General features: G+C 63.0%; 2 protein-coding genes across 2 annotated transcripts; both read right to left on the bottom strand.

The window, feature by feature from the left end:
* Nucleotides 1-4,283: 4,283 nt before the first annotated feature.
* On the bottom strand, nt 4,284-6,630 carry PPIA (peptidylprolyl isomerase A). Its single transcript, XM_055820127.1, has 5 exons — nt 6,476-6,630; nt 5,293-5,323; nt 5,101-5,189; nt 4,738-4,910; nt 4,284-4,599 (listed from the first exon to the last, which is right to left on the bottom strand). The coding sequence occupies exons 1-5, from the start codon at nt 6,542-6,544 to the stop codon at nt 4,464-4,466; spliced, it is 498 nt and encodes a 165-aa protein (XP_055676102.1). The 5' UTR covers nt 6,545-6,630; the 3' UTR covers nt 4,284-4,463.
* A 191-nt stretch (nt 6,631-6,821) lies between these two features.
* ZMIZ2 (zinc finger MIZ-type containing 2) lies at nt 6,822-13,142 on the bottom strand. Its single transcript, XM_055820117.1, is given in 19 exon segments — nt 6,822-7,692; nt 7,810-8,028; nt 8,141-8,316; nt 8,432-8,676; nt 8,808-8,876; nt 8,971-8,996; nt 8,998-9,039; nt 9,132-9,289; nt 9,506-9,611; nt 9,698-9,908; nt 10,486-10,630; nt 11,246-11,417; nt 11,494-11,559; nt 11,652-11,825; nt 11,910-12,164; nt 12,245-12,437; nt 12,524-12,726; nt 12,837-12,951; nt 13,050-13,142. Coding segments are annotated over 19 exon segments (2,733 nt in total). The 5' UTR covers nt 13,100-13,142; the 3' UTR covers nt 6,822-7,584.

Below are 13,142 nucleotides of genomic sequence, written 5' to 3'. Positions count from 1 at the left end.
TCAACTAGATGTACGTCTATCTGCCTATCTTAAGGAATTTTACCCAATTTTATACTCTTTTAAGATAAATTGGTGCGATAGAGAATGAGGCATTTGTAAGAGAGCCCCTGGGGTGCTTTTTGTGGGGGTTCCCAGGAGGTACTCGTGGAGGTTGTTCAAAGTGTGGGGAGGAGGGTGCTGGTACTGGTGGTTATGGTAGAAAGGTGGAGTGGCGTGGGGATGCTGTTCCTGGGGATGCTAGGAGCAGCCCAAGGTGGGGGACCAGGGCAGGCAAGGGTCCCCAGGCCAGGGAAAGGGGACAGTGCTGTTTGTTCATCTCCATTTGAGCTGAAGGCCTTGACCCAAGATGAACTTCAGTTTCTTGGCATAATTGTCACACTGCAGTGCTTTGCCCCAGTCTAAAGTCATCCATCAGTCCTGGAAACCCTCAGTTGAACAGTCCCAAAGCAGCAAGGGCCTGAGCACATTCTGGTTTGGCTTGGTGTAACTTGTGTGTGTCTGCATCTGCCTTTGCACATTATCTGCATCTTTCTCTGTGAAGGGATGACCTCTGGGAGTTTCCGCAGCACGGACCTCCTCCCTCCATCGACCTGTTGCAGTGCACTGGCATTCCACGCCTGCTGTTCCACTCCCTTTCCTCTCAGAGCTGTGCTCAAGACCTTCATCAAGCCTCGTGACCTCATGAAGAAAATCCAAGAGCACAAGGATGAACTGGGCCTGATGGTGGACCTGATGTCCAGAACTTGCTGCTGTGGGCCAGAGGTCACCCTTGGTCTTGCCATCAGGACAGCAAAGCTCTGCAACGTTTACATGCCACTTCCTGGGGAGCACCAGCAGGGCCATGCTGGGGGTCCGTCCCGGGCGCAGAGAAGCACCATGGGGCAGCGGGCAGGTGTCCTTCCCTGCAAGGGCTGCCAGTGCAAGGGGCCTGCCGCAGCTCACCTCAGCGCAGCTGGGCTCTAAGAGTGTCCCCCACGGGTACTCAGACCCTGAAGGAGGCCAAGGAAGATGGAAGGCCTGGAGGCCTGCCAGGCTCGGGCAGGAGCTCCTGGGGCACATGGGGTGCCGCCGCTCCCGCAGCCCCCGGCCGCAGCCTGAGCGTGACACGGGAGGGGTGAGAGGGACGGGAGCCGAAGGAAACACCGGGGGGTCGAGCAGGAGCGCCCAGGACCCCCGCCCCGGCCTCAGAGGCCTCCCCCGCGCCGAGCCGGTGCGGCAGCGGCAGCCGCAGCCCCCACCCCCCGGTGCAGCACAGAACCTCTTCCCCTGAGCTTCCTTGCCAGCACCGAAAGGCCCCGCCGTGCCGCCGGTGCCGCACGGAAAGGCATCCCCGACACCGCCTCCGTTTGGCAGAGGGCGGCATCACCCGGGTGCGGGACCTGCCTCGGGGCGGGCGCCGTCACCGCGCCCTCGGCGGAGCCCGGCTCCGGGAAGGACCCCCGCCACCTCGGGGACCCGGGGAGAGGTGCCGGGACGGAAAGTGTTGCTTGCTTCCCTGCCCATGGCGGCCCTGTCCCCCGCCGCCAGCGCTGGGGCACGGCACTGCCTCGGGCACCTCGCGATTGCCCGCGCTGCAGCCGAGGGCGGGTGGCAGCAGGTGGGAAGGCGGCTGAGGCAGTCAGTGACATTTTTGCCTCAGTCTCCACTGGCAGCCCCTCATCCCACACTCCTCGAGTGAATGCACCATAAGGCAGGGACTGGGGGGGGGAAGGGGGGGGGCAAATTCCCTCCCCCTGCAAGAGAAGATCAGGTTCGAGACCATCTGAGGAACCTGCACATACATAAGTCTATGAGGCCTGACAAGATGCATCCCGGAGTCCTGAGGGAATTGGCTGATGTAGTTGCCAGGCCAGTCTTCAGGCCATTTGAAAGGTCACAGCAGACAGGTGAAGTCCCTGGTGGCTGGATAAAGGGAAAATGCACCCATTTTTAAAAGTGTAGCAAGGAGGACCCTGGGAACTCTCAACCTGTCAGCCTCACCTCTGTGCCTAGGAAGATCATGGAGCAGATCCTTCGAGAAGCTATGCTGAGGCATGTGGAGGACGGGGTGATTTCAGACAGCCAGCATGGCTTCACCAAGGGCCAGTGTTGCCTGACTAACTTAGTGGCATTCTATGATGAAGAGACTGCCTCTGTGGACAACAGAAGAGCTAAAGGTGTCATCCATCTAGACTTGTGCAAGGTCTTTTGACACAGCCTGCCCCATCCCCGCCCCCAGCATCCTTCTCCCTAAACTGGAAAGATAGGGATTTGATAGATGGACTATTCGGTGGATAAGGAATTGGCTGGATGGCTGTGCACTCCAGAGAGTAGTGGTCAGTGGCTCAGTGTCTGGACAGAGATCAGTGACAAGTGGTGTCCCTCAGGGGTCTGTACTGGGATCAGCACTGTTTAGTATTTTCACCAATGGCGTAGACAGTGGGATCAAGTGCACCCTCAGCACATTTGCAGATGGCATCAAGCTCAGTGGTGCAAGTGTAAGCTGACATGCCTGAGGGATTGGATGCCATTCAGAGGGACCAGGACAAGCCCCTTGAGAAATGAGCCCATGTGACCTCATGAGGTTCAACAAGGCCAAGCGCAAGGTCCTGCATTTGGGTCAGGGCAACTCCCGGTATCAATATCCCGGCAGGGGGACGAAGGGATTGAGAGCAGCCCTGCCGAGAAGGACTTGCGGGGTATGATGGGTGAAAAGCTGGACATGAGCACTCATGGCCCAGAAAGCCAACTGAATCCTGAGCTGCAATAAAAGCAGCATGGGCAGCAGGCCAAGGGAGGGGATTCTCCTGCTCTATTCCACTCAGGTGAGACCCTTCCTGGAGTCCCGCATCCAACTCTGGAGTCCTCAGTACAGGAGAGACGTGGCCCTGTGGGAGCGAGTCCAGAAGAGGCCCCAAAGATGATCGGGGGCTGGAGCTCCTCTCCTGTGAGGAAAGGCTGAGGGATTTGGGGTTGCTCAGCCTGGAGAAAGCTCTAGGGAGATCTTACAGTGGCCTTCCAGTATCTAAAGGCTTATATATAAGGGGGGCTTATAAGAAAGGCAGGGACAGACCTCTTATCACGGCCTGTAGCAACAGGACATGGGGTAATGGTTTGAAACTTATGGAGGGTAGATTCAGACTAGATATCAGGAAGAAATATTTTATGATGAGGGTGGTGAAGCACTGGCACAGGTTACTCACAGGCTGTAGATGCCCCATCCTGGGAAACACTGAAGGTCACATTGAACAGGACTCAGACCAACTTGATATGGTTGAAGATGTCCCTTATTACGGCAGTGGGGTTGGACTACCTGGCCTTTAAAGGTCCCTTCCAGCCAAAGCCATTCTGTGACTCTGTGAAGAGCCCAGATACAAATTGGACAGATATCACCTCACTCTGACACCTCACCCTCACCACAGCCCAGCTCTACAATGGACTCCACCATGCAGTGCAGTGCAGGGAGCCTATGGGATGCCGCAGCTCTGCATGCAGGCAAAGGTGTTCAGCTTCAGGTACAGGCAGGAGATTGTAGCTCCCAGCACAGGCAGAAGTGCAGGCAGCAGGGCACAGCTCCCAGCAGTTGGTTTCAGGCAGGGAGCAGCTCCAGCTGGAGGTAGGGGTGGTTGTGAGCAGGGAGTACAGGCAGTGGCAACCACTACAGGTGCTGTGGGTGCACCCCACAAGAGGGCACCGGGGGAACAGCCCACCCTTGCTGGGCCCACAGTAGTGAAGTCTTACTCTCACCCAGGCAGCCTTCAAACTGGGAACACCGGGGTCATCCTAGAACTGGGCACCATTGGAACCAGCAACACCAACCACCCCAGCACAAGCTGCAACTGAACTGAGACTCTTTAACAGAGCTGTGCACGCCCAAACCAGGACCATTAGGATCCCCTCAAACACAGAGCTGCTGCCAAACCGGGTTGGTTCAACTGCAAACACTGGAATCCTCCCAGACCCAGACTCTGCTTTACTGGGAACACTAGGATGCCCACATTACCACAGCCCAAGCCAGCCAATGCCATCTGTTCATGCAGGTCCCCAAGGGACCCTAAAGTCAGGGGGCACCACCACTTTCATGCCAGAGGGACAGGTTTATGTAGCTGCAAGGGGGGCAGAGGCTACATCAGTGGGTAGGTGAAGGGGGTCCCAAACTGTTTTAGGACCAGCTGCCTGCACCTATTCCCTCTGGAGCCTACCAAGGACACGACATGGCCACACTGCAAGGGGCCTTCATGCCCCCCCACACCCAGGCCCCACACACCACCCACCCCAGTAAGGGGGGAAAAGAAGGGGTCCACTGTGGTTTAACTCGTTTTATTTAGACTCAAAGGTAACTGCGGCCCAGCTGGACCATGCACATGGGGCTGAAACCCAGTAGAAACGCAGCAGTAAGTCAGGAGCAGGGTGGGATGGTGTGAGCTGCAGCAGGGCACAGTGCTCATGCTGCCTAAGGAAGGGTCAGTTGCTAAGAGAAGGGTTTATGAGAGCTGCCCGCAGTCAGTAATGGTGATCTTCTTGCTTGTTTTGCCATCTTTGGAGCCACAGCGCTCCATAGCCTCCACCACATTCATCCCCTCCTTGACACGGCCGAAGACAACATGCTTGCCATCCAACCTGCAGCAAAAGCACTGGTCACAACTGGCACCTACTGTCCCCACACAGGTACCTCAGCACCAAGCCTGGCATGTCACCCTCCCCACCAGGGTGGGTGCCAGGGACCCCCTAAGCTTGCCCTCCCACAGCCCAACTCACCATTCAGTCTTGGCAGTGCAGATAAAGAATTGAGAGCCATTTGTGTTGGGGCCAGCATTGGCCATGGACAAGATGCCAGGGCCTGTGTGCTTCAGGATGAAGTTCTCATCGGGGAACTTCTCCCCATAGATGGATTTGCCACCAGTGCCGTTGTGGCGTGTGAAGTCACCACCCTGCAAAAAAGTGGCATTCAAGGTCACAGGCACAGGAGAAGACTCTCAAACCAGGTGCAACAGCCCCAAAGAGGCTGCAGACAGAGCCACCTTCCCACCCCAAATATGCCAGCACCCAACTCTGAAACACACACAAGCACCAGATCCACTGCAGCAGGGAGGTGGGTGTGTTAGGAGGGGTACCACGCACCTGGCACATGAACCCAGGAATGATTCTGTGGAAGCAGGACCCCTTGTAGCCAAATCCCTTCTCGCCAGTGCTCAGGGCACGGAAATTTTCTGCAAAAGAGGAAAATCATGATGAATGGTTTATTTTGTCTCAATTTAGGGAGAATGTTAGGGTCTGCTGCAGCTGCAGCATGGCTAATGCCACTTTACCAACCTGCTGTCTTGGGCACCTTGTCTGCAAACAGCTGCAAAAAGAGAAGCTGCCATTAGTCAGGTTGGGGTGAAGACAGGCCAGTGTCCCCACTCCACAGGGCACTCCCAGCCCATGGGGATCCCCTCCCTTCCCTGTCTGGAGCCCAGGGACCTCCTCTGGGAGGTCGGATCTCACCCGTCTGCTACTGCAGAACACTTCCCACCTCAGTTTCATCTGGAAACCCTGGACTAACAGACAGGGCACCCAAACAAGTTTAGGTCGGAGGACAGAGGCACGCATTTGTTCTGCTAGCTGGGATTAAATCAGAAACCCCCATTTTACTCGAGCCTTGCCCGGCAGAGCACACGCCGCCTCCCATTCACTGCAGGAGAATCTCGGGCAGCGAGCAGCCATCTGCGTGGCAAGGGGCAGCCCGGCAGGGAGCAGCCGCAGCGCGGCCATTCCCGGAGCAGCGCCCAGCCAAGCCAGGGATGCTCCGCGGGGCGAGAAATGCTTCCCCCGCAGCGACAATCCCGCGGCGATCCGGCTTCCGCTGCTCTCGCTCCCCGGCGGCCTCCCCACACCCGGGGGGCACCACGGGCGCCCTAGAAGCGACCCCCGCAGCGGGGTCGGGGCGCGCCGCGATGTGCCCCTGGGGCGGCTGCCGCCTGCCGAGGGGCGGCCCCGTTCCGGGGGGACTGGGACAAAATGGCGGCGCGGGCAGCCGCGGCCCCGATCCCGCGGCAGGGGAAGCCACCGCGGCACCCCCGCCCCGCCCCGGGCCCGCCGGACCCCCTTCCGCCCCCGACTACCCGGGCGCGGCGAGGCGGCCAGTGACAGAGGGCTGGGGCTGCCCGCCGTTGGCAGGGCGGCCGGGACACGCGTTGCGGCGTGGCGAGCGGCGCGGCCGGGCCGGGCTACCCCCGGGCGACGGCACACCCTGGGCTGGCAGCGTGCCGCCACTCCCCGGGCGAGCCGCACCGTGCCGCATCCTCCGCCGCGCTCAGCCCGCAGCGGGGACGGCGCGGCGGGCCCGGGGGCTGCGGTGGGTCCTTTGTTCCCTCCCCGCCGCGGCCCGGAGCGCGCTCCGCCCTCGCCCCGCGGGGGCTGCGGCCACATGGAGGCCCCCCACCGCCCCGGCGTGGCGCCCCCCGCCCTTCCCCGGCGAGGAAATGGCGGCAGCGCCCCCCCCGCCGCCCCCAACCTCGAAGGTGACGCGGCCCAGGGGCTCGCCATTAGCGGCGATGTCGAAGAAGACGACGGGGTTGGCCATGGCGGGGTAGGAGCGGGTCGTCAGCAGCAGCTCCGTGCGGCGGGCGCGGCGCAGCAGAAGGAGACCAACCGCCCGCCGCGCGTTATATAGGACCAGGCATGGCCCACCTCCTCCGCAGCGCCGACCAACGGCTGCTGGCGTTGTGGCGGAGCGACGGGCCGAGCGGCCAATCGGCAGCGCCGTGTTTCGAATGAAGGGGGGGGGAAGCGGGGGCGAGGGACGCGCGAGTCTGGCGGCTCGGCAGGGCGCGGCGCGCATGCGTACTGCTGTGGGGTGGGGGTGGGCGGGGGCATGGGGCCCGGTGCGCCGAGCGGCGTGGGGCGGCCAGGAGGTGTGAGGCAGGGCAGGGGTCTGTGGGGGTAGCCCCAGCTATCGGACCGCGTGGGTTCGGGAGGTGGCGGCCCCCCCGGTCCCGCAGCCGCCCTGGAGAAAGACCCGAGACGCCCCCAACCCGCTCCCGGCAAGGCCACCCACGAGGGACCCCCTGCCCCGGGGGATGGAGTGGAGCGTGGGGCCAGGGCCCCAGCAGGGTGACAAAGGAGCCAGGGGCACACGCAGGGGGTGTGGCCTGGCCAGCGACAGGCGTGATCCCCGCCGAAACGAAATCCTTTAATAGCCAGCGATGAGCAGACGGTACAGGGAGCTCGACGGCGGCGGGGGGGGGCAGGGGGAGGGCCGTGGGCCAGTCGGGGGGCCAAACCCCACACCCCCCCGGCCCAGCACGTATGTTACACAGGGAAGCAGCGTATGCACATTTATACAGGGGGCATGGGCTGTCCCCGTGGTGACATGCTTGCCTTTAAATACGGGGGGGGGCGTCGTCTTGGGGGGCAGGGGGCCAGTAGTGTTTCTACACTATGTACAGCCTTGTGCTTCTGGGGGGCTGAGCCTGTCCATCTGTCCATCCCATCACATCCCTTCTGGGCAAGCCCCCTTGTAGGTGGGTGTCCCCGCTCTGCAGCAGGCAGGGGCATGCCAGTGCTGCACCCCCGGCCCCGTGGCGGGGGGGGACACGGACCCCGTGGGGCAGCAAGGATGGCTCAGTTGTTCTCGAAGAGGGAGAGGAGGTCGTCATTGCTGCTGCTGGGGAGGTCGGGGGGGCCCAGGTAGGAGAGCAGCTCGTCAGGGTTCGTCAGCTCGGGCAGGAGCTGGGGGTGGCAGTGTGTGATGACAGGGGCCCCCCCAGCTCCTCCCCACCCACCCTGTGGCAGCCGGGGTCCCAAACCGGCAGTGGGACCCCCAGCCACACTCCCCAGGGTACTCACGTCGAGGGCAGGCTCCGACCCGTCACCCGCCCCGGCCATGCCGGGCGCAGGGGGGAAGGCGAGGTCGGCAGTGTGTGCGGGGCCGGGGGGGCCCAGGGGGAGCCGCGCCGGCGTGCTCCGGTGGTGCAGCGGCTGGCCCGGCGAGCTGCCCAGGGCTGGGTTGTGCAGCCCCGGCTGCACCGGGGGATGGGATGGCTCCATCCGCCCTGGCGGGGGCAGCTACAAGGACAAAGCGTGGCAGTGAGACCCTCCCTCCGCTGGGACCCCCCCTGGTCCCACCACGGGGAAACACGGGGTCCTGAGGGAACCCCCCACCCTCAGCCCAGCTGACCTGTGCAGGGAGAGGGGGTGCAGGGGGTTTCTCAGGGGCCAGGAGGCCGCCAGGGATGTCGGACTGGTAGGAGATGGGGGGGGGTCCTGGTGTGAATTCGCTCACTGTTGGTGTGGTGGGGGCGCCGGGGGGGGGAAATGGCTCTGGGAAGCCCCCTGGTCCTGGAAAGCTGGAACCTGCAGGAGGAAAGGATGTGATTGGGGGGGGGGGGGGGGGGGGGGTTGTGTGTGGCATGGACACATGACACAACACGGACAGGGCCCATCCCTGTCCTCCCTGTGACCCCGATACCTGGGGCGCTGTAATCGGCAGCAGCACCCGCCGGCGGGAGTGGCAGCGTCGGGAAGGGTGCGGAGCCAGGCCCCAGCGCTGCGATCATCTCCATGATGTTGGGCAGCACCATGTGCGTGGGACTGAGTGTCCGGCAGCGCTTCAGTGCTGGCCCCTCTGGCTCCTCCTTGACATGGACATCAGGTTTGACTGGGACAGGTTTCCAGCTGCAGGTCGGGTCAATGGTGATCTCCTCATGCTCCGAGCTGGGGGTGGCAGGATAGTGAGGGGCAGGGGGGCTCATGTTGGGGGTCAGGGGGGTCAGGGATCAGCTGCACAGCCCCCCAGGGTGGCACAGTGACAGTCACAGATGGAGAGACAGAGTGGGAACACTTACTTCTGGATGTAGATCAGGATGCCCAGCATGTACTGGTCCACCTCCAGCCCCTCCAGCAGGGCTGTTTTACTGCAGGCAGGGAGAGGCAGGGTGAGGGCAGGGAACCCAACCCCCATTCCAGGCAGGGAAACCAGGGCACGGCCCTGCTGGGGCCCCCACTCACTTGCAGACAGGACACCGCCAGGTCCCCCCTCTCACAGTTGAGCTGCAGGTAGGACTCCAAGTCAAAGCACTGTGGAGGAGGAGGAGCAGCGGCTGAGCTGGCAGAAGTGGGAGACACCGGGTGGGGGACATCTCCCACCCCTGCGCCACCATCCCCCCTACCTGTATGTGCCGGCAGTCATGGCCCCTGGCCGGGAGCTGAATCCTCCGGAAGGTGATGGGGCACTTAAGGGACACCTTGATGGCCGTCTGCTCCACGCCATCCTCGCCATTGGGCCCTGGGGTCCCCGGGATGGTTCCGCTGCTGAAGTTGCGCTTGACTGGGGAAGGGGGGGGGGGGGGGAAGCGGGGCAAGGGGCACCAAGGGTCAGAAACAGGACACCTGGGATGGAGGTGGCACCATGGTGGCACCTGGGCGTGACATCCCATCATCCCAATCATGCTTCAGCCCCCAACCAGGGTGTCCTACCACCATGCTGCAGACCCTCCCATCCCCCAGGACCCAGTGGGCTGGGGGTGCTGGCCATGGAACTCACTTTTGGCAATGCAGTGCTCGGCAGGGAGCAGGCGCTTCTTGATAAGACCCTGCAGCACCGAGCGCACCGAGGGCCGGTGCACCAGCTGCAGGACGAAGAGATGGGACTGCAGAGATACGGAGAGGGGAAAGGCTGAGCTGCGGCCCCAGCCGCAGCCCCCAGCCTTGCCGCGGGAACCCCCTGGTGACTTACACAGCAGCAAGCAGTGACAGTGATCTGGATGGTGTTCCTGCCAGGCTGGCAGACGTGCTTCAGGTAGAGTGGCTTGTGGGAGGTCTTGTTGTCACCGCGCTCGATGGTGAGCGGCGTGGCGTTGACACTCACCTGCACGGAGGCCGGCCAGTTGGTGTTCATCTGCCGGTCCTCGTGGTGGTAGCACTTGAACTGCAGCTCCAGGTCAGGCCTGGTGGGGCGGGCAGGGGTGTGGGCAGGGGGGCGGGCAGGGCACGTGCCCGCACACAAGCCGCTGCACCGAGTACCACCGCACTGTACAGCACCGTGCTGTGCCAAGCCACGCCGTGTACCATCACACCGCACAGCACTGTGACAAAGCGCACCAGGTGCCACTACGCAGTGCTGTGCCATGACAAGCCAGGCCACATACCACCACACCATATGGCGCCATGCCATGCCAGGCCACATGCTGACCCACCACACACGCAGCACTGTGCCATGCTACGGCATAGAGGGTACCACTGCACCCTACAGCACCGTGCCATGTTGAACCACACCACATCCTGCCACACCAAACCACACCACATGCTGTGATGCGATACAGCACTGTGCCAAGCTGCACCATGCCATGTACCACCACACCACGCAGCACTGTGCAGGGAGAAGCTATGCTGCGTAGCACTGCACCACTCCATGCCACACCGTGCTGTGCCATGCCATGCTGCACGGCACTACACCAAGCAAGCGCTGCGTGAGGTAGGGCAGCAGGACACCACCCATGCCATACAGCCTCCCGCTCTCCCCACCTCATCATGAGGGTCTTGTAGACAGAGTCGCGCAGCTGGAAGACGTGGTTGCTGACAGCCAGGTTGTGCTGCAGGCGGAACGGCTCCAGCACCACACCATCCCGCACCGGGAAGGTCAGCCGAAGCTCCTCCCCCGGGGCTGGCCCTGCCAGGGACACCCTCAGCAAGGACCCCTGCAGCAGGGACCCCCTGTGCCCCGCCCCTGCCCCACCAAGCCCCGCCCATGGAGGGCCCACCCTGCAGGAAGCCCCACCTACTCCAGGGCACCCCACCCCATGCAAAAAAGCCCCTCCCACTACAGCCAGCCCCACCCACCCAAGAAGCACCGCCCACTGAAGACCCCTCACACTCTGGGACATCCCACCCTCTCCAAGAAGCCCCTCCCACCCCGAGGCTCCATCCTTGCAGAAGTCCCTCCCACCCAAGCTGCCATTGACTGAAGCCCCTCCCACCAGCCAGTGCCGCCTTCATAAGCCCCTCCAACTGTCACAATCTGCTCTCCCATTGGCCAATGGCTTTGAGGCCCGCCCCCAGCCCCTGCACACCCCGGCTGTGGCCACACCCCCTTTTCTTAAGCTCCACCCCTTTCCTTAGAGGCCACCCCCTGGCACCCTGCCCTTAAAGGGGCACTGGCCACCAAGCTGCCTGCAGTCACATCCACACTAATGACCTGGGGCACTGCTGGGGGAGGGTGAGGTGTCTCTATAATGTGCCCCCTCCCCCAGCCCCGGCAGCCCCAACCCCTGCTGGAGACACCTACCCGAGGGGGATGGGTGCAGGGAGGTGACACTGGGCTTCATGTCTGGCAGGAAGGGCGACTTGACATCCTGACCCGGGGATGCGTAAGGGGGGATGCCACTACCTGGCGTCATGGGTGGCGTGGGGTTCCCAGCCAGTGGTGAGCTGGGGTACCCTGGCAGCGACCGGCCTGGCTGCGGAGGCACCGTGCACCTTCAGCACCCATCCAGGACGGCATTGCCCCCCACCCCCACCAGAGCTGAGACTCACCCCATTGATGGCCGCCTGGCTGTAGGTGCTGAAGCCGGTGCTCTGTCCATTGAACTGGTCGGCTGGCTGCAGAAGGAGGAAGGTCCCCAGGGGCTGGCACCAGAGGATGGCAAACACCCGGCTGCCCTGCGCCGTGCCCCCTGTCCCCGCTGTGGTACCTTGTAATAGGGTCCAGCATTGCCTGAGGTAGAGAGGTACTGGCCCATGCCTTGCTGCAGCCTGTGGCCAGGGTAGGAGGCGGACGGAGCAGAGGGCTGGGGGGCGCTGGGGGCATACTGGGCACCAGCCACAGCATACTGCCCGCCCTGGAGGTACTGCTGTGCCGGGTACCCCTGCAGGGCAGGGGAGGTCAGCGCTGGCAGGGGCACAGGGGACAGTCATAGCAGGCTGCGGCCCCCACCTGTGCAGATGCTCACCTCGTTGGAGTACGCCCGCTTGAGGCTCTGGCGAGGGAGCTGCTGGCTCGGGGGGGGGCCAGGATAGGCATGCTGGGGCATTCGCTGCCCGCCATAAAGGGGGCTGGTGCCGGGCACCCGTGCAGGGCTCATGCTCACAGGGGAGACACCGGAGGGAGCCATAACACCCGCCATGCCAGCTGGGCTCATGCTGGCAGGGCCACGGGGTCCAGCATGAGGCAGGAACTGGCTGCTGAAGGGCTGCCCCGCGCCTATCTGCAGAAGGGAGAGAGGGGGATCATGGCACAGCAGGGGCAGCTGCCAGCTCCCTGGCTCTGCCATGGCTGGGCTCTTACCGTGCCGTACTGGCTCAGCTCCTGGCTCTGCTTCTCTTGCAGTGCCGCCACCGTCGCTGTAGCCGTGGCCGTAGCTGTGGCAGCAGCGGCAGCCACAGCAGCAGCAGCAGCTGCCTGGGTGAAGTCAGTGGGGGGCCGGCTGGCGTGTGAGGGGAGCCCCATCCCGCCGGGGCCACCAGGGCTGCCAGCATAGCTGGAGGACAGAGAGGCGGGGAAGGGGCGTGCAGCAGCCCTGCTGTAGGGTACGTACCAGGGTTGGGAGTGTAGGGCCAGCCTTACCTGGCAGTGAAGCCCGGCCCGCTGGGGTAGGTGCTGCGGCCATAGACGCCTGGCTGCACATACCCCTTCCCGGGTGCCCCCTCGGCAAAGGGCTGCTGTGGCAGGAACGGCGGTGAGCTCATGCCTGAGCCGGTGCCAGCCATACTGGGCAGCAGCGGGGTGCTGGAGCTGCTCCCCCCAGGGCCTATGGGGCTGCCAAAAACCTGGAGAGTGGACAGCAGTTGTTGGGGGGGTGGTAGGTGTGTCAGGCAGAGGCAGCCGTGCCCAACTGCTGGAAGGTCTGTGGGGTGGGGGACAAAGATGCTGCAGGTACCTGGCTCTGGGAGGTGTTGCTGACACCCCAGACAGTGGTTACCACGGAGAGGGATCCCGCTGGCTGATTGGTGCTCGGTTGCCAAGGAACAGCCTCATATGCAAATGAACCATCACTAGAAAGAAAAACAAATTAATTAAGATGAAGGCCAGGAGGGACAGAGGCCAGGGGCCAGGGTGGCAGCGGGTGCAGCCTCAGGGTACCAGCGCTCACCCGTGCGGCGTGGGCGGCAGGGAGGGTTTCATGGGGTTCATGGAGTTCATCAGTGGCGGGCGGGCACAGGCTGGGTCTTCCGAGGCTACAGCA

This window comes from Falco peregrinus, chromosome 17 (assembly GCF_023634155.1).
Source record: "Falco peregrinus isolate bFalPer1 chromosome 17, bFalPer1.pri, whole genome shotgun sequence".
NCBI lineage: Eukaryota > Metazoa > Chordata > Aves > Falconiformes > Falconidae > Falco > Falco peregrinus.
This window is presented reverse-complemented; position numbering and strand designations above follow the sequence as displayed.

What these genes read in the sequence shown, in the direction of transcription:
- PPIA (XM_055820127.1), bottom strand. Translation starts at nt 6,544, where the DNA reads ATGGCCAACCCCGTCGTCTTCTTCGACATCGCCGCTAATGGCGAGCCC. An exon ending in TTCCTGGGTTCATGTGCCAG is followed by an intron (nt 4,911 to 5,100) that starts GTGCGTGGTACC and finishes ACTTTTTTGCAG; the next exon opens with GGTGGTGACTTCACACGCCA. An exon ending in TGCACTGCCAAGACTGAATG is followed by an intron (nt 4,600 to 4,737) that starts GTGAGTTGGGCT and finishes CTTTTGCTGCAG; the next exon opens with GTTGGATGGCAAGCATGTTG.